Source organism: Monopterus albus, unplaced genomic scaffold, assembly GCF_001952655.1.
Source record: "Monopterus albus unplaced genomic scaffold, M_albus_1.0 scaffold28.1, whole genome shotgun sequence".
Taxonomy (NCBI): Eukaryota; Metazoa; Chordata; class Actinopteri; order Synbranchiformes; family Synbranchidae; genus Monopterus; species Monopterus albus.
Window position 1 is genome coordinate 660,017 of NW_018127908.1, and position 27,707 is coordinate 687,723.

The 27,707-nt window shown below is 42.4% G+C and overlaps 1 protein-coding gene and 1 long non-coding RNA gene across 4 annotated transcripts in view; both read right to left on the reverse strand.

Moving 5' to 3' along the window:
• The window catches only part of LOC109957762 (uncharacterized), a 69,959-nt gene extending 67,569 nt beyond the window's left edge, over positions 1 to 2,390 (reverse strand). The window contains exon 1 of the long non-coding RNA XR_002274587.1: positions 2,016 to 2,390. This is a non-coding gene — a long non-coding RNA (uncharacterized LOC109957762). The remainder of the gene's footprint in view (positions 1 to 2,015) is intronic.
• A 5,673-nt stretch (positions 2,391 to 8,063) lies between these two features.
• Positions 8,064 to 27,077, reverse strand: pax3a (paired box 3a). 3 transcript variants are annotated; one of them, XR_002274591.1, is made up of 10 exons: positions 26,699 to 27,077; positions 25,880 to 26,115; positions 25,246 to 25,375; positions 24,914 to 25,057; positions 16,284 to 16,483; positions 15,600 to 15,765; positions 13,606 to 13,826; positions 10,161 to 10,424; positions 8,875 to 9,042; positions 8,064 to 8,506 (listed from the first exon to the last, which is right to left on the reverse strand). XR_002274591.1 is itself a non-coding variant. In XM_020595939.1 (9 exons), exons 1-9 carry the CDS (start codon positions 26,781 to 26,783, stop codon positions 9,025 to 9,027), a joined length of 1,464 nt encoding a protein of 487 aa, XP_020451595.1. In that variant the 5' UTR covers positions 26,784 to 27,077; the 3' UTR covers positions 8,064 to 9,024. The 3 variants fall into 3 exon arrangements, 2 of the variants coding, with proteins under 2 accessions (XP_020451595.1, XP_020451596.1); XM_020595939.1 differs by having other exon boundaries at positions 8,064 to 9,042; XM_020595940.1 differs by lacking the exons at positions 8,064 to 8,506; positions 8,875 to 9,042; positions 10,161 to 10,424 and adding an exon at positions 13,130 to 13,281.
• Positions 27,078 to 27,707: the final 630 nt, after the last annotated feature.

Consider the following 27,707-nt stretch of genomic DNA (forward strand, 5'->3'; position numbering starts at 1 on the left):
CACAAGTGCAACCTCTACTACAGCAGACAGCAGTACTGTTTCTAGACTGGTAAAGGTGAGTACAACATCAGGACCCACAGTGTCTTCAACAACACCACCACCCAGGACAACAATCAGCACTACCACGTCTACAGTGCTGGAGAAGAGTACAACCTCGGCATCCACAGTCTCAGCTACTACAGCAACTAGTCAAACAAAAAGAAATGCTACACCTGAACTACCGGATGTGAGCACAACATCAGCATCAGTGGAGACTGCTACTACAGTGGACAGCGGTTGTGTCACATCTTCCCCAGCAGATGGAAGCACATCTGGAGTTTCCAACACAAACACAGCTCCCAGGACCACCAACAGCTCAAATAAAGGTACAGTCAGTGACATGGACTTCTACCCTTCGGTGTCGTTGTTACCCATCATTTTCGTTTCTGAATACATTTTCATCTGTACTTTTTTTTCCCTCAGACTCCCAAAGAGTGACTGTTCACCTAAAAGTTTCTGTTTCATCCCACAATGAGGAAAATGAAGATGTGATTTTAGAGGCTTTAACTGAAGTACAAATAACCTTCAACCTGCATCATAATATTTATAGTTATAGTATCACAGCAAAACTACATGCATTATTCATGTTGTTGCTTGCTTAGTCAGAGAGTGTTTTCTCTCTTTCACAGTTTCTGTACCAGGCTTTTATCCAGCAGAACTGTGAGGACTGCACTTTGACCATCAGACACATAAAACCCACCTGATAAATGGCCTGTGTTGCAGCCAAAGCGTAAATCCCAGTTTACCTGACTGCAACCACATTTCCATCACATTTCCAGCCATCTTACTCCCACCCTCATAAGACACCTTCATGATGGCTGGCCACACCAAGCCAGGAACGGTCAAATAAGGGAGACAGGATGACTCCACTGAGGTTTTTAAATCCAAACTAAAAATGCATCTATATTTGTTAACTTGTAATTAAAAACTATTAAACCACTATTTTATTCACTGTTCTCTTACTTTATTTTATATTTCCCACTGTATTTTTTTCTGCATTTTCCACTATTACGTTGCATTTTGTGAGGGTATCTGATGCCGTTTGTTCTGCTTGCTGCTGTTGTAAACTGTGTTGCTGACACACCCTGTTGTGAAACTGCACTTTGAATAAAGTTTTAGCTGACTGGTTTTGTTTAACTATGCCAGCGATGAAGACAAACCACCAGGGCCATTCATTCTGAAAGTACACCCTTATTTTGTGCCATTTAAATGTCTAATTTTAACCAAAAAAAGAAAAGTAAACTTAGATTTGCTGTTCTCTTTTGGTGGAAGATTCACTTAACTTTTAAGATATGACATACAACAGATTTAAAACAATATACATACATGACTTACACACGTTCCTAATGTAGGCCAGCAGAAGGAAGAAACTGTGGTACTAAGACTTGTAGGTACATGTAAATACTGAAACAGTGATACATATGACACTGTTTATAAAGTCTGGATGCATGTATCAAATACATGACTCACCCAGGTTTATCTATTGGCCTATGAACGAGGCATACACGTCGAAAACGTAAAAGAGTTATGTATTTAAAGCTAATGAGTCGTTTTGGAGCACAGCTTAAAAACACAACAGATTCTCACAACCAGCTCAGTGTATGAAGTACAATTCATTTGTGATAATCCATCTCGTATATGGAATAATGTGTCTGTGCACTTTTCCTTGTACCACTACATTTACACAATAGTAAATGTGAAAAGATATAAGCACCACTGCAGAACATATGTACAGGCAAGTAAAACTGGACAATGACAGCAGCTTAGCACATCTTCAAATAAGGCACAGAATATAACCTCTAAGTATCCTGTATAGCTTCACAGTGAAACGGGCCAAGATCTGTTAAATCCCATAACCTTAAAGTTACACAGTGAGTTAAATATACTGTAGAGAGAAGAGACATAAACGTTTAAATGTAAAAAAAAAAATAAATAAACTAGCAAGGAAAGAGAAGAGAAAGCAAGTTCTGACTCACATATTGATGTCGAAGCCCATCGTCCTTTCTTTTGTGGTGGTCAACTGGTCTTTATCCATATAATATCCCATTGCACGCTGCATGTTGCCCTGACAGTCGGTTTATTTGTTTGTTTGTTTGTTTGTTTGTTTTAATTCCTCACATCCTCTTTCGGTAGCGTCGAATAACGTTATAACATTATAATTTTGCCAGCAACACTGGAAAACAAGCTGTTTTTAAACGGGTTTTGTCAGAAGGTCGAAGAGCGACTAGCTATACAGTTTGTCTTCCAGAAATGTCTCCACTGATGCGCAGCCAAAAGATTCTTAGTTACTTTACCGTTTTTACTTTTAATGACGCGCTAACCTGTTTCTTGTTAGACGCCACACAGGTGCCTTGGACCGCCCACACTGAGTGACGTCAGCCAGGTATTACACCCCAGGGGGCGCCCTTTCTCTCATTTCAGAAAATTCTGTGAAAATCCCGGAAGTGTATATAAACAAATTAATTACCCTCCAATTATATTTTGAATGATATATTTGCGGTGTGAATGGTTTTATCTAGATTCTAGTGTTTCCAGTGTCTATGGCTAATACCGCGATGACCACATTACAAAAGTACAATACAGTGTGTTTAAAGCCCAAAATGAATTTATGACTACACATTTTATGTGCAATATGAAATGCTGTTAGCACTTTGTCATAGTGGTTGTTATTTGGACATGGGAGGCTTGTAACCTTCCCTCTCTCTAGTCTGGTTTATGGAAACAATAGTCATTCTCAAGTGTAGCTACAACAACAGTCTTGTCTACAGTGGAACAGATTTTTTTTTAATCAAAAAATTTTAAGAACAACATATTTGGCCACAATCATACAAAATCATGTGTTGGTTTGCACTTGTTAGTTGCAATGATGGTGGGAGGTCCTTCATCGGAGCTGCTTCAAACTGTCACTTCTCCACAAACTTCACAGTGGCTTCCATCCTTTCTGGTTGTTTTTGGAAACCTTTATCCAGGCCCCACCCATCCACCTGTCCTGCAACCATCTCTGGCATGTAAAACAACCAAGTACAATGTCTTATCTGTACTCACTACAGCACTATACTTTTAATACCTCCGCCCCCTTCATAAAATCCTAACAGCTAGAAAATAAAAGAAATTACTGGTGGCATGCTGTCCTGACTAAAACACACACATACATGAAGGGGAAAACAAGAATTTAGAAATGCAAAATTAAAGCAGCAGAAGTCAGTTTAACTACTGCTCTGCCAAAAGGATCCAGCACAACTATCAGCAGTACTACATCTACACCAGTAGATGACAGCACAACCACAGCACACAGTCTTTACTATTTCATTCATTCATTTTCTACCACTTAGTCACTGAACAGGGTCACAGGGGGGGCCGGAGCCAATCCCGGCCGGCAATCGGGTGAAGGCAGGGTACACCCTGGACAGGTCGCCAATCCATCGCAGGGCTAACACATAGACAAACAACCACACACACGCACTCCTATGTGCAATTTAGAGACACCAATCAACCTAAGCTGCATGTCTTTGGACTGTGGGAGGAAGCCGAAGTACCTGGAGAGAACCCACGCAAGCATGGGGAGAACATGCAAACTCCACACAGAAAGGTCCCAGGTGAACCCGGAACCTTCTCGCTGTGAGGCAACAGCCCTAACCACTGTGCCACCGTGCTGCCCTTTCTTTACTATGTCAACACCCAGAATTAGTGAAACTGCAAGAAATGATGGCACAACTCCAGCACATTCATGGTGAATCACTTTCAAATACTCACATTTGCCGAAATACATCTATTTATGCATCACAAGAAGTCATGTCTTCAGTGATAATAACTATCTTTATTTGCACAGTTCATGCAGCAAGTGCAGCTCAAAGTGCTGGACAACAACAAATTACAATATAAGCAAAAATTAAAACAAAGTAATAAATAACTAATTGAATATATGAAAACCAGCAGATGGCAGCATATCTACAGGTTCCAACCAAGACAGAAACTTTAGGACCACTATCTGCATTGGCAATGGTAGTTTACATTCAGTGACACAGATGTAGCTAACAAGGTATATGGGAACATAGAAAACATTTCTCTCTGCAGATGTCTTAATAGGGATGCGCCTAAACATCTCCACTATGAGAAGAAAAACACAAGTACTTTTAGAGGAAGCACATGAAAATTAGCAAATCCACATGATAAAGTTACAGCATCACAAGAAACCAGATACTGTGAGGAAAGATAGGCAGCGATTGCATCATAGACTGTATGCTGTTCCCTTCAGTGTGTGTGTGTGGTTTGTGTCCCAGATCCAGGCCCTTCCTCAGCAGAGCTGCACCTTGATTAGACATAAACCCACCTTATAGCCTAATGCATGCATGTTACATGCATGTTTACAGCTATACTGCAAAAACAGACTGCACGCTATGAAAACTGTTGAATGATTAACTTTAAACCTTAGATTTAAAATTAAGACTTGAAACCACATTTATTGAGTTAGCGCTATCTGGTGAGTATTACTGGGGCAGGCTGGTCTTCACCATGAAGGCAGCGAGGTAGGATCTACACGTGGCGACCCCAGCACTTCAAGGGAGGAGGATGAGACAAAAATTTAATTATGAGGGAAGAAGAGGAAACAGGTCTACATGGCCTCAGGGACCGGCATAACCTCTGGGAGCGGATAGTTCAGATTAGACCAGCATTGTCAGGCCAGACCCACCTCTGACCTGTAGGTGATTTAATTGCACAAAGGCCCTTAATGCAAAAATGTAAATGAGTCTTTCTTCTTTTCTTTCTTTCAGTGGGGCATATTTGCTTGTGTATTTGATCCGAGAGATAGACCCCACTGTACCTAATCAGCCGCAACTCTGCTAATCTGAAACATCCTCCATCTCTCCACAAACGCACTGTAACATTTCTGCGTGGTGCAAATCAGAAGCGTGTGTTCTCTGTTAGCTCCTCTCCACAATCCCGCTGCGCAATTGAAGTTAATTCTGCAGAGTGAGTCTCGGGTTCACATTTCGCCGCAGCTTTGCAAACTTAGATCATATGGGGTCACTGAGAGGTTGAAGCGGCCCTGTAGCTGTGCGTCAAGTCTCCAAAGATCAGTTACAATGTAATGGCAAAGGAATGTCGCTATTGCATAGAGGTTTGGCTCTAATTAGAACCAATTTGAGAGTGGATGTCATTTTATTTTATTCTGAAACGTTTATGTGCATGCATATTCTGGAGGCTTTTTTTTTTTTTTTGGCTACTGTTGAAAGTACTGGTTGATACTGCAATATACAGTAGAATCAAATTACTGAACACTGTAGAGTGAAATTACACAAGGTAAAATCATGTTGTATATCCAGATTCAAATAAACTGTTTATCGATTTATGCACAATGTTCAAAGTCTAATATAAATATAAATGTCTGTAAATGTTTTTTATATTAGATGCAGTAAATTCATGCATTGCCCTTATCTAATTTGTTCAGTATGTTCAGTTAAACTGAAATGATAGAATGGAAAATCCAGTGTTAGCTCAATGTTCTCTCTCTCTCTCTCTCTCTCACACACACACACACACACTGTCCATGATGTCCGCACCATCAGTCCGCTGAGGTATCCTTGGTTCCCTGTGGCGTGAGCATGTCGAAGGCCCCGCTGTTATTGATCCTGATTGGGCCTCACAGGAGGAGATTCCGGCCTGCCATTGACCCACACTTCTCCATGTTTCCACCCTTCTCTTAGATCATCAGAGGCAGCCGTCCTCTCCTGCTGGCCAGCCTGCCTGCTTGCGTGAGATTTCTGATTGTCAGATGGAAAAAGGAAAAAGGGAAAAAATGAACTTACTACAGGTTTTGTAAAATCACTAGCAGGTCTTGCTTGAGTAGTCCACACTGACGTTTTTCTGGCTTGGTGACTGTCAAAACATCCCCCCCAGACGTTCATACACTGCCTCCTCCTAAGAAAGCTCGTGGCTCACAGACTGCTCTCCTCTTCAAAGTAAAACTTCTCTGCCATGTGGCCTGTGTTGAATTTTTGCATTGAAGGTTGCCCAGTGCTTATGAACTCCTCGTAGGGGTCCTTATTCTCCTCATCATTGCCTATGAAGCACTTGAAAAGTGTCATGGCAAGGAAGGCGTAGAAGAACATGACAAACAGGATGTAGAAGTAAGCATTGTCATAAGTTCCCCTGGAGCTGGAGATGGTCGATACTGTTCTTGTGCCGGACAGAGGGATCTCTGTGGTGCTGGAAACAGTCCTGTTGATTTGGTGCCCGCTAATGTCGATGCCAGTGTCCTCCAGAAAGTGTGGGCATCTGGAGAGTAGAGAAAGCAGGAGGGTCTGATTCACACGTTTCATGGCAAAACTGACAGAGATTGAGAATGAAAAATACCCTAACAAAAACAGATATAAGAGGGACTACAGCAACAGAGAAAGAACTGCAGATGGAAATTGTCAGAGGCAGTCACTCACCACTTTAGGAAAGGCACGCTGTGACTCATCAAACCCACTCTACAAGAGACTTGATAAGGTGGTATTTCAGAGATAAAGCCCACTCTGTTCCATAAGAGCCAGCCAAAATATAAAAGCACAACTGCGACCTTCTTTTTGGAAGGATTTGTACAGAACTGTTTGTCAGTCAGTCATACCCTCTAAAATTACAATTCTCCCAGGACACTGTGGCTCAAAATATTTTCTAAACCTCCCCTTTTCACTCTTTTTCATATGTGAAATTCTTTTTTTTAAAGCCCCGTCCTCTTTGTGCTCACTCCTTCACTTTCAATTTGGAGCTTGGAAGCTGCAGAGATGCTTGGATTGTTGTCAGCTCCGGTCAAATAGTCCTCTCATTTCAAAGAGTGTTGGGGTCAGAGGTTAAGTTGTCTCCAGTGTGTTGGTGCTTGACTGACACTCCACTCCAAAACAACCCCTTTGGCTTTTTCACTCACTGTGTCTTACAAGTTGAGCTCTTGTAAAAAAAAAAAAAAAGAAAAAGAAAAATCCATTATTATATAATTATATATATATGTATACAAACATAGTGAAATGTAATCTTACCTTCAGCATAAACATGCAAACAAACACACTGACAAAGATAGCCCACAAATATTAAAAACATATTAGTACACAAAAACAAACATATTTAGTGTATTATCATTCATGTTTACACAATCACTTTACACACATGAATGACATGAACAGCTGCATACCTGATCCATAAGAGAGAGGAGAAGAATGACAGATGATAAAAATGCAAGGGTGATATCTATAAACTTTCTGAGGAGTCTGCCAACTGGGTGGACAGTGTTTTCGTTTCCTTTTGACATCGAGAGCTAACACCCTTCTGAACTCTGCACAGTGAGTGATGTGCAGTGCGCCTGTGGGCCAGTGTGCTTAGATAATTTACAGCAGTTCTGCTTTAGTCATTAGGAGCTGTAAAGGAACCCCCAAGGAGAGGGAATTTGTCTGAAAGCAGTGTTTATTAAAGGAGATAAATTTATGATTTAGAATGCCATAAGTGTACATGAGGTACACAGCTCATATTGTCACTCTTTTGGATTTATATAGAAGGTGAAAATGTGCCGGCCTACTTAAAAGGTAAAATAGAAAGACTTTTCTTGACAACTCTAATTTTCATTTTATTTACCATTTAGTGTTCAGTTACACTTAAATTTTATTGCCCAAGAAGACGGTTGAACAAAGCCTTTTCCACAATTCTAGGAATAAAATACTGGGAGATAAAAGCCACCCAACATACACTTAATTTATATTTAGCTGTTTACTGAAGCCCCCCCATCTTAACCTTGGACCCCTCCTAAAAGTCCCGCTCCTCAGTTTGGGAATCGCTGGTTTAAACTGTAGAGTGTAAACCTACAAATTCTGTAGGACACACTTTTGGTGGCTGCAGCCCTGGTATCACATAAACAACACATACTTTCTGTTTTTATATAGTTTATTATAAATAGTAAATAGTGCTGTAATTGGACACAAAACTTCTTACAACAAAATCATTTGACACCAATGTAAATGAAAATTATGCAAAAGAAAACACATGAATAATGAACACTGTGTAAGACTTAAACACTTCAGACATATAGAGGAGACAACACTTGAACAAAACTAAATAAATAAGAAGTGGAACTAATGTTTGCAAGTTCCTGATTTAAAAAAAAAACTAAAATAACACATGCAAAAAAAAAAAGTCACAAACACAAAAGCCTCAAATTAACTATCAAACTGAATAATGTCTTCACTGGCAGAGAATTTTTTGGCTTAATGACGTCACAACTATGTTTGTTATTTCCCCTGATTGATCAATGCACACAACCCAAAATGATGATGATCTTAAAAAGAGAGCATTATTTGATCAGGGACATCTGATTTGTGTTCATTTACATCACATGAGGTATGAATGTATTGCACTTTCTTTGGGTTGATTCCACTAGGCCACTGAGATTCACATCTTCCTGCTGGTTTTCTTGGTCAAGTCACATGATCATCTCCAGCATCTTACACAAGAATAAAATGAATGTAAGTTTATATGACATTGTGATGAAGAACACTGTGGCCGAGTGCAGCATGTTATTACCAGCCGGCCTTTCAGTAACCATCAGCCATAAGGGGGCTTACAAAACCCGCCTCAACTTGCATCTCTGCCACTTATTACAAAAATCAAATACAGAATCTTGAATGTATTTACTCCCCTTTCCCCGCCCCTCTTCTTTTCCTGTTTAAGCGTGGACAACAAACCACACTTGGTCCTTGAAGCATGACGTGCACACAAGCAAAGTGAGTGCCAGGTAACAGGAGAGGCTGCGGCCTTTGGTCCTAATTATTCCAGTCAACCCCCTCCTACACGTCCATCTCAACTGGTTACCTTTCCTTGCTGGAGGAGAACACCTCAACCCCTTCACCCACCCCAGTCACTTTTTGGCTGCCCTCAGGCCCGGGGAGGTTTGGCAAAGGCAGCGGGTGGGGGTGTTCTCTGGCGATGAATGTCAGTCTAGCTCAGGCCATGCTGGGGGCTTCATATAATGAAAGGCACCTGAGGAGTGCAGAGAAAAACAAAAAAAAGTTAAAGAGACTCTTTTTGTATTTTATTCAGCTATGACTGCTTAAATCATCTGATGGATGACCAATCAAAAGAATGAATTTTGAAGATGAGAATGTTATGTTTAGGAGAAAGACCATGAAAGGAAGAAAGGATTTAAGAGCAGGTGAGAATGGAAACTGACGGATCCTGGGTTAAATAATAAAGCTCAATAAACAGGTGAAGAGCTTTGAGAACCTCACTGACCATTCTTTGAACCTAATGTAGTTGGTAAACCTGAGAATGAGCCTTACAGGATCTCTGGCTCTGCTCCACTGATCAATAACAACTCTAAATCTGACCTCCAGTGGGACACATGGTTCTAATCCTGGCCTGCCAAGGGCCATAATCGCTCCCTGGTAAAGAGCCTCTTACCTTCCTTTTATACCCACACATGCATGTGCTCACATGAGCACACACACATTTCACCAAACCCCCAAAAGCTACATGTGGGTCTCTCTCTCAGGACTGGATAAATTAACGACATCAAGATGTTGCCACTGATGGGCCAGTCAACATGTGGCAGTGTACCTCAGATCAGCCCCGACCCACACACTCCCCCTTCCTAATGTCAAACATGCTTCGCTAAGTGGCTCTTTTCATTTGGGTGGCTATCTTTGTTAGCCAGTGATCATTACATGGCTTGGTGAGCTACACTAAGAGTTTGATGGGCAAGTGCGTTACACTGGGTCATAAAAGAGCAGCGAGTGAAAGTGTGTGTGTTGGAACAAGAACCCTGACCTGCCTCTCCATCATGCCACGCGAATGGTCTGATGATGGTAATGTAAACTGAGGTAACCTGGCCACTGCTGCTCTCCAACATAGGCATAATTTCACCGCAGAGCCGAGTGATTTGAGAAGCTCCCTCATCAGAGAGGTCTGCCCAATTAACGGGGGGCTGTGAGTCAGAAAATCTAAACTAAGCAGCTCAACCAGAGCAGGGGTTACAGAAGGACATAACCGCTAGTCAATTACATTCAATTATAAAAATTTAAATCCTTAAACACCCATAACACTTTGACAGATCAGCATGAAAGAACACACTTGAAACATTGCGTGTATTTCAAACACACCTTGCTCTGACTGTACTGTCCATACTGGTAGGATGGATGGTGGTCTACGGCGTACGCTGGGGAGGTGTAGGAAGGTGGGCAGTAAGACTGGCTGCTAGGGAGGGTGGGCATACTGGTCAAGCCTGGCAGAGCCTCCAGGCGTTGGGAACCATGACAGCTGGCAGCCATGCCTCCGTTAGGCTCCAGGCCTCCAGTCAGCGGGGAGAGGGTGAAGTCACTCTGGGACTGATGTGGCACTCCACTAGGGTTCAAGAGGCCCATCACCTGAAGGGAAGAACAGAAGGTGATTAAAATAGAAATTAGCTGAACTGAACAGAAAAGAAACACATGTATAGATTATGAATTAAACAAATGTATTTACTTTGTTTCTTTTTACAAAAATCTGACCATTCAATCAACTCTCCCGCTCCACCCGGGTGGGCTAAAGTGTGGACCCCTCCTCTTGTTCATTGTCAGAAATACATTATTATTGACTTCCTTTACACATGTGGTTTCTCTTTGCTCTGCTTGACTGACTGGGAAGCCGATGGTTAGCCCGCTAGTAGTTTCTGTTCAATTTATCCTGTCATATTTATGGAAGCAGATTAAAGAGGATCTTTTTCCTTTTATTTTTCCTTGTCATGACATTTCTAGCATTTTGATACAACTGAAATAGCTTGAAAAGAAATAAAGTGTCTAATTTTGGGTGATCATAATATAGGAAAAATATTTTGAAAATTCATTTGTGATAATATTTAAGCAGAACTCAAACAGATTAGCTCGTGTCCACTGAGCTTCTTAAGAACAATGCACGTTTTCTTATTGTCTTGTTCTCTCTCTCTTTCTGTTGTTGTCCTAAAATCACCACGTCCTTGTGAGTCCAGGGTAAAAAGGTCAAAGCCCGTGTCAGAACAAGGGGCAGGGTGTGTTTGTGTATGTATCTGAGACCTACCTCCCCTAGTGTTGTGTATGTAACAGTAGTTGTGTGTGTGTAAGCATTTTTGCTCTGATGTGAAGGGTGCGGGGGTATCAGTGATCCGTCGTGAACAGCTGCACACAGGTTTGCGTGAGAAGTAAAGTCATAAAAACGTAAAAAACGGAGTGAAAGAGGGAAGAAGTCAAACCGGGAAAGAAAATGGGAATTAGGACGAACCCAAACCCAAATGCACTCAAAATAAGCTGGAAAGAAAAAGCAATGAATAAATAACACTGAGTGATGTAAAAACAAGGTTTTCCCAAATGACAGCCAGCTGGCACACACACACACACACACACACACACACACACACACACACACACACTGAGGCAACCACACCTGTGTTTAATGATTGTAATTTACAGTTGGTCTGTCAGAGTGATCTGACCTCACACATCTGACAAACACAGCACTGAGGTCTACCACTAATGTTTCTCTTACTGTTGAGAATAAGTGCAATATGCTGTAAAACACAAAAGGCTCTTGCACAGACAGCATATTATGTTTTTATATCGCTAAAATTAAATATATGTTTGTGTGCATGCTCACGTCTAAGGGTCTGTGTCTGATCTAGATGCTCATGCGATCACGCACTTTTCTGTCTGCAACTGAAACAGCAACAGTTCCCAATGGTGCGTCTGTTTTGAGGTTGTTCCAGGGATTAGGTCTCAGGGGGGTGCAAATCCCGGACGCTCGCTTCCTTGGTGAGAAAGGATTCCTTTGGTATGCATCAGATCAGCAGTGCGACGCCAGAGACGCAGCACCACAGGGAAAGCAGTGGTCTAACTGCTGCTCCCAACCGCTCAGACGGGAATCTCACCTATCTAAAGTAAACGTTGTCCATATCAAAATTCCATGGTGATTTAATGTGACCATATCTGGAGTTAAATGAACTCCTGAATCTCTTGATGGATACAGAATAGAAGTAGCTTTCATAGACAAATTTGGAGTTCTGATAAGCACATGACTCCAGGGACGATTTAATAGAAAATAGACCGTGCTATGTAGCTATTCATGAAAACTGAAGGTGTAAAGTTTTCTAAGTGCACAGAGGTCTTCATGTATTAACTACCAATGTCATAGAATTTAATCAGTTCTCATTTCCTCTCCCTTATTAAGTTAAAATCAGGAAAGTTAATTCTATCCTCATCTGAAATAGAGAAAACTGTAGTGCAATATACATTCAAACAGCTGAAATGAATACATGAATTAAAACAAATTAGCCAACAAAGTGAGTCATTTGCATAAATTACACACTTTGTTATGAGGAGATAGATTACTTCATTTCAATCAATTAAGAGGGGGGAACGTTCTGTGATTGCAATTCCAGACTAAGAAAACATTCCAGGCACGGTGTCCCTATGCAAGATGAGATGTCCTTTCTGAATGGACCTGCCCACTAAGGTTAATACTGAAACCATCCATGAGGCCAGAGCACTATTGACCTGTTTACTGGAGTTAAAGTCACTCTGTGACCCAGTGGGTGTGTGAACTCACAGCACAGGCATGTTACAGGACAGCAGCTCCTAGAGGGTTTATATCCTGGTTATGCAAAGTTGTTATTTGAAGCACTGATTTTAAGTTGGTTCAGATTAAAATCTCCACTGATGCCATTCACCATGTGTCATTTGCATTTTGCCTACAATAATTTATCTATCCAATTAAAATGGAAATCAACAATGGATGATGTTCCAAAAGTAAATGTGGCTAGTTCTTGACGAGGAAACAAATTCTAGGCTATAACTGGAGCTCATGTATCAAAGCAGTCAATTATACCTTCAGCCACAATGGTGCCACCTATCGCCGTCTGACCGTGCACACTGGGAACCACAACAAAGCTTTACTCTGTTTTTCAATGCATATACATCCTCAGGCATTCACATAGTAACAAACCTGCCTGGAAGCAGTTTTTTATCTGTGCCTGACAGGAGTCTGAGATTCTCTCTCATAGGAATTACTGCCCAGCATGCATTGCATGTGGGCTTGCCACACTTCGTGGCAGTTAAAAGCTCGTTTTACGCCTATTAGTCCATCTTCTGGGCTGGTAGGAAGCCACTGATGGACATTGATGACTGTGTAATCGACCATAATTGTCTTTTCAGTTTTGATTTGTCTCATCATTCCATGTCCATACATCCCTCCTCATGTCTGGTCCTTCCTGCCTCCCTAAAGAGTGACGATTGCCACATTTAAAATTCATCAAACAACCCATCAGAATAAACAAAAATGAAAAGCCACCATGTTCTTTTTTTTTTTAGCCTAACAAGGTTTTAGCAATGTCATGCCAATGTCAGCTCCTAGGTCACACACGGAAGCGTGTGTTTGTTGGATCATTATCCCTGCATATGGTGCAGTTCACAAATGCCATGAACTGCTGGGCTCCTGTTACTGGTATGACAACATTTAGTCTTTTTAAATTTATATGTGTATGCTGATATTCAAGATGTATTTGCTTCTCCATGTATTTCTAGAACAACTGTATAGACTAACCTGTGGGGAGAGGCTGTTGCTCATGGTGGGGTTGACAGTGTTGGCGTGTCCTGTTGGGGCCACAAAGCTGTCCGAGTATCCCGAGAAACTGTGCCGTCCAGAAGACAGGCAGTACACAGAGCTTCCATCTTGGGAGCCTCCTGATGAGCTGAGCCCGCTCTGGTGCACCGAGGTGGGGGGCAGAGGCTGCGGTCGGTGGACTGTACTGGGCTGCTCGGATGCTGAGAAAAAAATCATTTCACTTCGATTAGCTTACAACCCCAAATCAGAAAAAGCTGGGACAGTATATAAAATCTAAATTAAAAGTGAAGATAGTGATGTGGAAATCATCAGTGTCCTGTAACACACTGAAAACAGTACAGCAGCACATTATTTGATGTGATACCTCATCAATTTTATTCTGTTCAAAACAAACACTCACTTCAACTCTGATGTCTGCAACACATTCCAAAAAACGTTGGGACAGTAAGGCATTTACCACGATGTGGTGTTACTGTTCCTTACCACAACACTTAAAAGACATTTAGGGACTGAGGACACCAAGTGATTAAATGTGTCAGGTGTCATTTTGTCCCATTCCTCCTGCAAACAAGTCTTAAGGTGCACAACAGTCCTGGTCTTCATTGACACAATATCCATTTCAAAATGCACCACGCATTCTCTACTGGGGACAGGTCAGGACTGCAGGCAGGCCAGTCCAGCACTCACACCCTTTGCTCTACAGCTATGCCTTGATAACGTGCAATATGAGGTTTTGTCTTGTCTTGTTGAAATATGTATGGGCGTCCCTGGAAAAGGATGTTGTCCTGAAGGCAGCATACGCTGATTTGCTGATTTGGGGTTGTGGATCAGGAGAGAGTTTGCTGCTCTTTTGAAATAATTTCAAATTCTGTGTTATAAAACTGCAACAGCATTACTCAATTGACATTCTCAAGCATACGCTGCCTTCAGGACGACATCCTTTTCCAGGGACGCCCATACATATTTCAACAAGACAAGACAAAACCTCATATTGCACGTTACCAAGGCATAGCTGTGGAGCAAAGGGTGTCGTCCTGAAGGCAGCGTATTCTGCTCCAAAATCTGTATATCTGTATAATCTGTGTATTTTTCAGCATTAATGGAGAAATCAGAAGTGGAGGTTACCTTTGCCAAGGGCACTGACACAACCCCAGACCATGACAGACCCTGGCTTCTGGCTGGTAACAGTTTGGATGGCACACGGTGCCCATTCCTTCCAAAAAAGACCCGAAAAACTGATTCTTCTGACCACAGTACACGTTTCCACTGTGTGATGGTCCATCCCAGATGCCTCCGAGCCCAAAGCTTTTGTGCTTCTAGACACTGTTGACATGGGACTTCCTTTTGGCACAGTACAGGTTTAAGCGGCATGTAACTACATATTGTAGTGCCTGACACGGGTGTGCCAAAGTAATCCTGGTTATATCGCTTATAGAAGATTCTTGATGCAGTGCCGTCTGAGGGATCGGAGAGCTTAGGCTTGTGTCCTATTCCTTCTGAAATCCCTCCAGATTCCTTGAATCTTTTAGACTGTGGAGTCTATACACCACAGAACTGTAGAGACATCCCAAATCCCTTCCTAGCCTTCTCTGAGGAACATTGTTTTTAAACGTTTCAATAATTTTCTCATACATACAGTATGTTGGCAAACTGGTGGTCCTCGCCCATCTTTGCTCCTAAAAGGCCAGGCCTTTCCTGGATGCTGCTTTTGTATCACATCAGATAACATGCTGCTGTATTGTTTTCAATATAATACAGGACACAAATGATTTACAAAACATTATTTTCATTTTTAATTTTTATATTACATAGTGTCCCAAATTTAGCTGATTTGGGGTTGTGGATCAGGAGAGAGTTTGCTGCTCTTTTGAAATAATTTCAAATTCTGTGTTATAAAACTGCAACAGCATTACTCAATTGACATTCTCAAGCATACATTTTAAGCATGTTCAGATGTGTTTAACTGTGCTCACCTTGAGATATGGAAGTCGGGGGATAGGGGCTGTCTGCCAGCTGATAGGGCTGCAGACCTGACATAGCTGACGGAGGGAATCCACCAGGGATGAGGTGGTTAAAGGCCATCAGCTGATTGGCTCCTGCTTGTTTCCTCCACCGGGCTCTTCTGTTGCTGAACCACACCTGAGAGAATTGAATAGCTTCACTTTTATTTGTGTGTGTGCTTGGTGCATATGAATATATCTGTGTGTGTAGGTGTCAAAAGCCGCTTTGATCCATTACAGGGAGCTAAGATTTTAACATATGGAGTGTGCTGTGAAACCACAGGCACTACATTTTTGTGTGCTACTGCCTGTCACTGCATGTGTTCAGATAGTGCCAGAGGGCTGTTACAGCTGTTAAAGCCTATATTAGCACATGATCTAAATCAGACATCTATTATGGGACCTTTAAACAGACCTTTTTGCAGAAGGTCTGACAAAAATAATAAGCTGTGTTCATACACAGTATGTCTGTCTGTGTTGTATGTATGGGACAAGGAGGTCAGGCATGGGGTCGGGGGTTATGTGGGGGAAACAGATATCTAATGCCTGTATGGAATGTGTGGCAAAGGCTCACGGCAATTTATCGCCTTCATGATACATATCAATGCCAGACCGACACATTGCTCTGCTGTCACGATGTCTGTGACTGTGTCGAACCTGAACTCGAGCCTCTGTCAGTTTGGCCCTCTGAGCCAGTTCCTCCCGTGTGTAGATGTCAGGGTAGTGCGTGCGCTCAAAGGCCCTCTCCAGTTCCTCCAGTTGCTCCGCTGTGAAGGTGGTCCGACTGCGCCGCTGCTTCCTCTTCAGCGGCAGGCCTGGCTCAGAGTCCACGTCAGAGCCCTCATCTGAGTGACTTGCTGGAATTGCAAAACAAACAGACTGGCACTTTAACAATCAGAGGTAATACAGAATGAAACTTGGGGTAAATAATAAGCTGAGCTACAATAGCCAGACCTGAAAGAATAGATTATGCTGAGTATAACACATAATACAGAGCCACTTTAGATTGTGTGCTCCTGCTCCCTTAAACTCCTCAGTGGTTCCCGGGGGGATCAAAAGCCAGAGGCTGCTTGAACATGGATTAAAGAGAAATAGATCCCTCCAGGGCATCTATTCCCTGCGACACTGTGTCTCTCCCTGTCTTAGCCATGCTGTGCGCTATGCCAGTAGGGTCCCATAGTGAAGAGCAGGCAGCCTTTTGCAGGTGCTTCTTAAGCTGTTTGTTCAGTTGAGGGCAGGAGAGAGCGACTGGGTAACTGAGAGACAGCCATTGGGATCTAATTCAGCAGAAGAAGGGAATCAATGAAGGCTTGAGACTAGAAACAGAAGACTATTGCTGCATTTCAGGGGGGAGGTTACCCATCTATTAAATAATGATTAGGCCCCACAAACTAGCGTGACAGCCTGTTATTGTCCACCATATACATGCCTGCAATCCCCCATCTTTTTCTCAGTCGCATGCACTCTCACAAACACGCATCTGCTGCGTCTGGGCTTTTGCTCAGTGAACCTAATGCATGACAATGTGTCAAACACAGATGCACACAAGACAGAAATCTACTACCAAATCCACCCCAGACTGACCTCTTAAAACCTCATGAGAAGGGTTCACCACACTTTTTTGACATTCAGACTCTGCAGCAAACACCTACGCTGAGAAAGAAGAAATAAGGGGACTCAAAAGCAGTGAAACAGGTGTAAGCAACAGAAAGGCTTCAGCAGAGGACAGAAGCTTGTCTGTTTCCACGGGCTGCTTATTCTCCTTCAACCCTCCAGATTTAAAGCTTTAATTAAAAAGTGCCAAGTCAGACATGAAGGGGGGTAGTAGGGATCTCCTCTTGCCTCTGGAGCCTCTGGAGCCAAGCAGGAAATGTTTGTGCCGGTTGCCAGTGTGTGTCTGACCAGGCATTACACACAGATTTGGTCCCTGGGAATGCTGCTGTGCTCCGGACAGCCGGCACACAAGATCCTGATGATGAGAAGAGCTTTTTATTACAGTTGAACTAAGGGCGCCACGCTGGCAAAAAGACTCACAGAGGACTGGCTGGATACTGGGATACTCCTGGAACATGCACCATGAGTTTGGGATGTGGTTTGTTTAAGGAAGGATGTGGCCTAAGACCAGTTGGAGCAGGCTGATGGAGAAGGAGCTACATAATATGAAAATAAAACATGATATTTTTCCTGCAAACACATTTTTAAACTTCAGCATTGTTTGGATTAGTAATTAAGAGCTTCCTTTAAGGAGCACATATACTGTATAACAGCTAAGTAACATGCAGTGTCATTACCATTTTAACGACAGGGGAACACAGAAAGAAAGAAAAAGACAGTGAACCAATGATGGCAGAAAAACGAAAAGATTCTTGAGGGAGGGAAAGCGAGCTCATAAAACTCCACAGAGGAGAAAGCTCCCTATTGGCACTGTAACTCATGTTAACTGCAGGGTGGGGGTGGATCTCTTTGCCCCCTTTATGTTTATCTTTCCCTCTTTTTTCTTCCTTGTTTTTATTATTATAAACTACGGAGAAGACTCTTCATCATAGCGTCACAGACTCTCCTTTAATGGCAATGACAGTGTTGCTTTTGTCATCCTCTGGCTTGCGCTTTCTCTATTGCTCTCTTCCTCTTTCACTCTCTGTCTTGTTTTTTGGAAGTGATGTGGCCAAGCCTTTGTATGTTAGCAGGGAAAAGCCTGTGGCAGGCCTCTATTGGACTGATTACCACGCTCCATCTGTAGGAGCCATCAGGGACGCCCGGGCCTGCATTCAGGGGCCTGTCACCTGCCCAGCAGGGGTGTTGGGGAGGGCGGTAGGGCCAGGGGCTGGGTAGGGGAATGAAGAGTGGGAGGGAGAAGAGGGGGCACAAAGGGGTCCAGAGAAGGGCCACTGGGGGCTGAGGAGGTACACAGCAGGGGAGCACTCCTTCATCCCCTCCCTCCATGGCCTGAGGGCCACAAAGTTGGGGGATGGGGTGTTGAAGGGGTTGCCATGGAGAGGAGATGGGAAGTTGAAGGCACCTGAAGAAGATGCTGGAGTAGGGGTGTGGGGTGCCAAGCTAACAAGAATGGGGGTGCTGGTCATTCTTAAAAGTAGGATCTGTTCCTTCCCCCTCATCCATTCATTTCACTTCACTCTTGTTCTGCGCTCGCCCGTTGCTGCGGCCACATCTCTGACAAACAAGGCTCTTATGCCGCTGTGGATCGATTTTTAAGGCACGCTGATGCAGAAGCAGATTTGTTCCCACATATTCACCCAAACAAACGGCAGAAGAGGATACTAAACACACAAAGGGAGGCCTCGACCTCCTTACTTAAACACCCAAATCAAATTTTACGCTGCAGCTAAAGCACTGGGGAGCTCAAAGTGCTCCATAGCTGCTCACAGTTTGGCTGTGGCTCTGACAAGAATCTTAATAGAAAGATAAATTATTATCCCTCAAGAGGAAATTGGGGGTTGCAGCAGAATGATCCATAAAACTGTTGTTTCGAAACACAGTAAGATACAGTTTAATAAACTAATAACAAACTGGTTTAGATAGGAGAATGTATAGTGGACCATTTATTGGAAATAGTTTACAGGATAGTATTTGGCTGTGTTTGACAGATAGTGCAGCATTCAACAGGTGAATTCAACAGGTCCCTTTCACTGATCACTGACTCCAGAAATTCAAGAAGTGCATTTACACAGACAGACATACATACACACACACACACACACACACTGAGCATGAAAAGATAGTGCTATATGTATGGACCCACCATTTAAGGTAAACTGACCCATTTATTGATCAAGTGAGGACACTGACAGACAGGGAAGATCAACTCCAGGGGGTCACAGATGTGAACTTGGGAACGTCCAGTTCCATTAGCTTCACCTGCAGCAGTAGTGCCTCTAACAAGCCAAAAAAAACCAAGTGACCAGTCCAACAGTGAGAAAAAAGGCTGCTCTTGTTTACTGTGTAGACTACATAAGCCAGGGCTCGCCTTGCCAACTATTCATCCCCCTCCCGCCTGCTCTAGAGATGCTAATATGAAGAGACATGCATAGGCGTGCACATTTATGTACTGTATGTGCACCTGTGTAGATAAATTCACATAGTAACTTGAAATGGCAAAAAACAAAGGGGGTGGGAAAAGACAAATAGATATTAAAGTGAGGAGAAGTAGAAATAAATTGGGAAGAAACTGAAGAGAAAGAAAGAAAGAAAGGAAAAGAGCGGAAGGGCCAGAGTGAGAAAGAAAAAGAGAAGTGGAACATATGGGGCAGTTTATAGCCTTGCATTGGTAGGGGCTGGCTAGCCCTTCCTCCAGGGGTAGTTAATAGAGAAGGTAATTGAGCTGGTGACATGTGTTCGCAATACAAAACAAAGGGCAGAAGAGACAAATGAACTAGTTATTTGCCCAAGGAAGTAGATTTGGCCCTTTCAGGCCACAGAGCATAGAGGAGTGGACCACTGAATAAAATAGTGGCTTGCCACATAGAGCCAGAGCGAGCAGATGCACTGGAGGAAAAGAATAGTTAAGTGACAGCTTATGGGCTCAGCTGGGGTTAACAGTTAAGGGAAAAATGGGAGTGAGTGGGCTGCTCACTTGACTTGCTAAAAAGCCCCCAGGAACCTGCAGCTGCCTCGGGGGGATAAATAAAAAGAAAAAGAGATGGAGATGATGATGTGATGAACAGAAAAAAAAAATGGAGTGCATGAGGTTGGTGCTTAATGGACAAAGAACTAGCTGGCGATATGACGTTGAAAGATGTATCTCTGTCTAACGTTGGTGAAGTGACACAAAGCCACAAATGGCCCTGCATGGCTATTATGTGTGCCCAGTGTGCGACAGTTATTATTTAGTTACACTGTGGCGTAGTTAGGTGACAGTTTCACGGTGGCGTGTCCACCCTCGGGGAAGGGACAAAGGGACTGCACAGAACCCACACGGGGCTGCAGCAACAGGCCACTCTGCTGCATGCTCTCGTCAAACCAGCGGAGATCCATTCCAGCCTGGCCTTGTTATGGCCAGACAGACAACCAAGCCACTTTGGTCTGAATAAACAGCACAGTCTTTTCAAATAAGAGCAAAATCTTTTTCAATGTAAAATAAAAATCATCTAAACAACACTGATTCTTTCGCATGGCATCTGGATATGAACGAGTCTGTCAGCTGTCATCGTTTCCCAAACATTATCATAACCTCCTCCCGTCTGTGGCCCGATAGTTTTAACAGTCCAGTGACCCAAGGTTAGCCCCTGACCTTTTCACAGCTTCTGCATAGCACTGCAGTGAAGACGGCCTCACTGCTCACCCTTAAGCAAAATACAAGACGCTCATCACAGAGAGAAGCCATTATCACATTCCACACTTAGTTTTTTTTAACCCCACAAGCAGTCATTAAACAGCTATTAAAAGATGTATTAATGAGTGTATCATAGTAATTCTTTAGGTATTATGAGTTGACATGCAGTTTCAACTTCTGTTGTTGTTGTTGTAATGCCAGTGTTTGCACAAATGCAGGAATGTGTGTGTGTATATATATATATATATATATATATGTATATATATATGTGCTGGCATGTCCATAATGCGCAATGTGCTGGATGAAACAGCTCCACAAAAACTGAGGCTAAACAAAGTTAAGTGATTGACAACGCTGTCTGGCTTTACTCAATTAACTATCCTATTGTGCTCCTCTTTGCAGAGACCCCTCGCCCCCGACCCTTTTCTCCTCACACTCCTTTATCCTCCCCATCACAGAGTTTTGCTCGGCTAATACTTCCAAGGAAATAGAGAGCTCTTTTTCTACTGGGGCTCCTCTCCTTGACCTTCTATTGCTTGTTGCTTCTCTTTCAGTCACTTCTCAGTGTCTCTGAGGTTAGTGGGGAGAATGTGGAGAGTACATCAGTGCCGAGGGGCCGGCTCAGGGCAGGACCCCGGTCCATTACTTCAAAGTTGGCCTGCATTCATTAATTGTCCTTTGAATTAATATTGGAGGATCACAATGTGGGTGCCAACAGAGAAAGAGGCTTTAATGAAGCATAGAGTCTGCATTCAGTTGCAGATCAGCCAGTGTGGATTTTTTCTTTCTTTTCTGGAAAGAGGGAACCTTGAGAATCATTCCAACAGCAAATGTCAAAGTGCTGAGTGTCTATCTATCTATCTAGTCAATTTTGGGTACTTTCCCCCAGCAGTTCTCTGGGCTAAACTAGCATTATGAGCACTATCGGCACAGGAAAACACAAAGTGAGGCCCACATATAAATTTCTCCATGATCCAGCCCTGAGAGGAAAATGGAAATGTGGCTGTAGCCGACATTCCTCTGGTTGCACTGAGGCCTTCTGTCTCCTGCGACCAGTCGAGACAATCTCTTCTAACCCTCCAATCTTTAACTCATTCATTGTCTAGCTCTATTTACAGCAGTGGGTTATTGCCGTGCTGCTCAGTTGCCTTTGCTCCCTGTGTGAGAGAGAAATGTATCTTTTATACGTATAATGTGTTCTTAGGAGTCTCATGAGAATATAAGTTATGAAACTTTAAAACTGAATTACATGGCTCAGATGTGACAGCTTCATGTGTAACTTGTTCATTTCTGAATGTATATAGCACATGTTTTGTCTTCTTTAAAGTACAGTATGCTCCAATGGTGAAAATATGATGTCTACTCATCTTACTCTCTGAATATTCCTCACACTAGATCCATGCCAAACTCATAGGGAGCTAGTAACCCAGTTTATTTACACAAACAAAGTCCTACTCAGCTGCTTTGACAAAAGCAGCTAAATCTTTCATGTTTTGTCAGCACTTGATTCCTTCTGTCCCTCTGGCTATTTGCCTGCCTCTGGACAATAGAGGCAGGAGAATGGCAGCAGATTGTTGGAATGCACCTCAATGAAACCAATTATTACATGTTGACTGCGTTCACCATAGCAGATTTGAAAGAACTGGGCTTATTCAATTTGGCACCGCAGGATTCCCTTTAAAGAAAAGTTATCCCTTTGACTGTTTGTATTTCTGAGCTTTCTTTTTCTTCCTTCTCCCTTTCACCCCCACTGCCATAAATGGGTCCTGCAAGACTGGCTCCTCTTTCATGACTTTGGTTACCTTAATTAGTTAAATGAGGCTAAAGTGCTAACAGTAATAAATAGAGGAAAGGATGCAATCAATTAATTTAGTCGCTTATGGCAAAACCTCATTCTTGGCACCTTTGGATGATTCACTTTTCCAAATAAAATGATATACCAACGATACATAGGGTTAGATACAGATTGCTTTATGGACAAATGTGATACATGGTACAATTTTTTTCAAAAACATCAAACTCAGCCATGGATGCCCTTCTGTATACTGGAGTAAACACAATCCATATAACAGTTAAAGGAGCTGTTGAGCCATTCCTCCAAACAACCCTTTCTCACAGTGTTCCAGCCACTTGTTAATGCCATGCAAACCCAGGGCTACCCAGTACACTTTATCCCTCAAACCTTAACAGTCCTTTTCCCAGACAAATAAATCTAAATGAGTCAGCTTTGATCTTAGCACTTAAGGAAAGCCAACAATAGTGGTAGAAGAGAAAGGGGCAGAGAGCAACAGGCCTCTCTCCGCCATAACAATGGCCTCTGCAAACACCTACTTAATCAATATTTGGCCAGAAGACACTCTCTCAATCCCCAAACCAGCCTTTCACATTCTAATGAAGTGCTATAAAAGGAAAAAGACAACAACCACTTCCACAAAAAGACACAGGACTGAAATAGGGCTGTGCTGTATGTCAATGGGGGGAAGTGCCTTGGAGCTCTTTGCATGTAGGATATGAATCATGCTAGTCAAAAAGTAGTAATTAAAGATTGAATTATATTTCCCCTCTTGTTATCTAAGACATGTTTCAAAGAGTCTTTAAAGTTTAGATTATTAAATAAAAATGATTGTAATAGGAGGATAAACAAATGTGGAAAAACAGATTAAAAAACAAGGCCATGTCCTGGTTTATTGATTGAAAGATCATTTCCAATTTGATTCGTCTGCTTTGCTAAAAGAAAATCAGAACTAGTTTACTTTGGGAAGTCAAACGCCTGATCAGTATTGGGGACGTAACCCCCCCCCGCCCCGAAAGAGGACAGGGAAGCTCCCACAGATATTGCATGAATGTGTGCGCCCTAGGCAGAAAGGAAAGGGGCGGACTTTGTCTGAGATGAAAGTGGAAAGAAATAAAAGGTTTGGATTTAATCTAGTGGAGAGAAGGGCTTCCCTGCGCTCACTGGCTGAAGGCGTCATGCTCACTGCGCAAAGACTGTGACAAAAGCTCTGTGCGCAAAAATAACAGCACCGTTCAATTTGATCACGCAAGACCTGATGTGAATTTAACACATTTCACTCAAATAAACAAGGAATAAATCTGCTCATCGTTACATAATACTGGCAAAAAAGTTTGGTCATCAATAATTAGCGATAGAAGGCATCGTGTCTCCAACAGCAACCTTTCCTCTTGGAGCAACACTCTTCAGTCCCCAACAGGTCATATATCAACAGGTGTTTGCCTGAAGTCTGGGCTGTGTTTTCCCCTTTACAGACAAACTGTAAAGACTGGGAGACGTCCCATATTGGCACTTTTGGAGCAGTCTATAAACTAGGTCGCCTATTGGTGTCCCTGAATAATTCATCGCTCATTGCGGGTTCATAATGTCTTCTCCGGGCCTTTTGTCAGCGCAGTTTCGTCTCCCTTTCTTTCCCCATTTTGAAAGGCCCGGGCGTCTTTTTGTACACCACTGAGCCGCTCACTGGACTTTAGCTTTTGTGTGCGTCAAACTGAGGTGTGAGTCTCAATGGACTCTCCCTGCTTTGTCCCCTGAAGTTCACCCTCAACTGTCCAAGTGTTAAAAATGCCCCTCAGGCTTGAAGGTTAGACAAATATTTCATTATCCACTTTTTAAAAAAACATTTACTACGAATTTGTCAAGTCTAAGAAGCCTAAGCGCATGCGTGAACATCTGAGCCTGAATATTAAAAAATAGTTCCCTTTGTATTATTATTATTATTATTATTATTATTATTATTATTATTATTATTATTATTATTATTATGCGTGTTCTGTCTAAAAGTCAAATTAGTCGATTTAAAAAGCCATGGATTGTACCTGTTACACTTCACGGCTTACTGCTGTCACAGCGCAAAACTACAGAAAGTATCACTTGCATCCAAAATTAACCCAGAGCAAAAACATTTCCACAACCAGATCACAATATTCTCGTTCAGTTAGTTTGCCACATTTTCTGCCGTAACATCATAAATGACGCACTTACATCTGTCTCCCAGAATGCCATCAATGCTGTGTTTTGTCCGTGGTTCGTTTTCCTCCATCTCCCTTTTCACCACTTCATCATCATCCTCTTCATCCTCACCAACTCCGCCGAATTTAGAGCGCATGATGCGGCTGATGGCGCTCACTGAGAACAAACAAAGAGAAACTGTTACAAAAATGCAATCCTATATGTTAAGCTTTGACAAAACAGGTTAAAACCATGCTTTCTACTAAATACCGTGTTTAGTTTGTCTAAGTAAGTTTTTAGGGTATATGTGTCAATCGCGTTCACCTCCTTCCTGGTGATTCATTCCATTTCAGACCCTCGCCTACCTGAAGGGACGTTGTTCCTGTCGCAGATCCCATCTTTCAGTAATTTGTCCCTGATTTCCCAGCTGAACATGCCCGGGTTTTCTCTCTTGTACTCCTCGATTTTCTTGTCCACCTCTGGAGAAGCGGTTTGCTTTGGTGGGAAAAATGAGAGAAGAGCAGTTTGTCACGTTTTAGATTCGAGGCCTACATTAGGCGAAAGATGAATTGTTTGCTGATTTTAAGATTTTAAATGGTTATGCAACTACAACACAAAGGTTAAAAAAGTTATTTGGCTTAAAAGAGCACAGAAAGTCAAACTCCATTAAATTTTATTAGCTCTTTAATTTTAAATGTTCTAACCGTTTTTTCGGCAAAGGTCCCGCTGCACTACATGACTTTGGATCAACTGTGATTTGTTTTTAATTACACAAACAAATAAAAATAGACTTATAAATTAGGCCTACTGTGTTTTACATCCAAACGAGGTTATGCAATTTTCAATTAGCCTACATTTTACTCGTTATAGGCAATAGGGAACGGGATGCCTCATAGACCACAGAGGATTTTAAATGTTAACTTAATTATTTTCTGAATTTATGATCGTTTTCATATTTTTGCCACAGTTTACCACAACATCTCCGGCCGTTCCTCTCACCTTTGGCTTGCTGCCTCCAATGGCCCCGGGCCTGATGGAGCCTGTCTCCTGGTACCGGCAGAGGATTTTGGAGACGCAGCCGTGGGACACCCGCAGCTGACGGGAGATAACGCACGGCCGGATTCCGTGATGGGCCATCTCCACGATTTTATGGCGGATATGGTTGGGGAGAGGTCTGCCGTTTATAAAGACACCACCGAGCTGGTTGACCCGACCCTGTCCTAACGGAGTAGAGACTGGACAGTAGTGCAAAGGGTTAATTTATAATACTCATCACTTAAACCAAATGTTTTTGTTTATAATGGCATAAATAGCTTGTGCAGTTAAACCTTGACAGTGGAAACTAATTTAGAAAAGTCTTTACTCCACTGTACAGTTGTCTATATAAACAGGACATATATTTTCCAATAATCTGAAATCTCATCCTGAAACCAGCAACAAAACACCTGCCAGTTGCGTGGACAGGCAATTTGCCTAATGTTCTTTACCAGCAAGAAAATCAGAAACCTAGAAATAGGTTATAAAAATATTACAATGTGGTAAAGTGAGACGTGTAGGATGCACCATATAAAATACAAACACCCCAAATAAGTTCTATTTCAATTTAAAACGCACGGCCATTTGGCGCTGGAAATGTGGACTTAACCATTTACACATTTTGTTTTATAAATTTGCATTTAAAACAATATGAAATGAGTCGTTGATAATACTGTTTCTGCGGGTTTACAGCACACTTCGGGCCGAGCTTGACAGCTCTGCTCCGGTTTTCTAAAAGCTGACTTTTTAGGTTGTGAGCAGCGACGGGTGGCGGTCTCTTACCCTCCAGAGAGTACCCTCCCCGCGGGTAGGTCTGGTGAGGACTTGGTCTCATCATTCTCGGTAAACCTCCTGCAAGCGCCGTCATGATTCCTGACTTTCTGTCAGGTAAGGCTTCAAACTGAGCTGCCTTCTCCTGTAATTCTACAAACTCTCTTTTATTTGCTGTAATATTTCGCCTTCTCTGCGATCGCGATGCAGCCGCCTGTTCCTTGAGCAACAGGTTGCCTCGACAAAAAAAGACGCTGACTCCCTCAAAAGTGATGTTGACTGGTATCCAGTGGTCGACGTGGGCTGAGGTGAGAGTTTATATCAACGGGTAGGTTCCTACCGATCCTATGAGGACTGGGGAAATGGTTTGAAGGGATGGATGGAAGTCAAACATTTTATCCGCGGTCCTGTTCCCTCTGACTCCGCGCTGTGCTTCCTGATTGGTCAAAGACCCGGACGTTCAGCAGCCGGAGGAGACTTGTGATTGGACAGCAGAAACTCCCTTGTGTCTGGATTGACCTTTTGAGGTCAGTTTGTAGTGTCGCTAGTTTCAAACTTTCCATATAGTGCTTAACATTTAATAAGAACTTACTGAATAAAGATCATTTCTACCTGCTTTCCTGTGCTGAGATGCTCCTCATGTTCAAGGCGAGGACTCAGGACACTGGTAGGATTGTAGCAGAGCAAAATCTGATGATGTAACTGGATTAGCGACCAGAGCAGGTTGATTATACACAGGACCAGAGAGAAAAGGAATTATTTATAAACAGGCTAGTTTGATATAGTTGTTATTTATACTATTGTTGTTATCAATATATAAACATTTACTTTAAAAATGACAAATGAATGAAATAAAAATGTGTATTATTGCTATTATTACTAGCAAATTTTTGGTTTAACCTTTATTTTACCAGTGAACTCCCATTGACATTTAAAACATCTTTTCCTATAGATCTGCCGTTACAAGGTTACAGACAAAATGAAAGCTTATAATACACAACAACACAAGTCAAGAATAAAC

Excerpts from the sequence above, each read along its gene's own strand:
- pax3a (XM_020595939.1), bottom strand. The coding sequence starts at position 26,783 with ATGACGGCGCTTGCAGGAGGTTTACCGAGAATGATGAGACCAAGTCCT. Across the intron at positions 25,376-25,879 it reads TTGGAGGCAGCAAGCCAAAG|CAAACCGCTTCTCCAGAGGT; the intron begins GTGAGAGGAACG and ends TTCCCACCAAAG. Across the intron at positions 16,484-24,913 it reads TGGCATTCTGGGAGACAGAT|CAAGTCACTCAGATGAGGGC; the intron begins GTAAGTGCGTCA and ends TTGCAATTCCAG.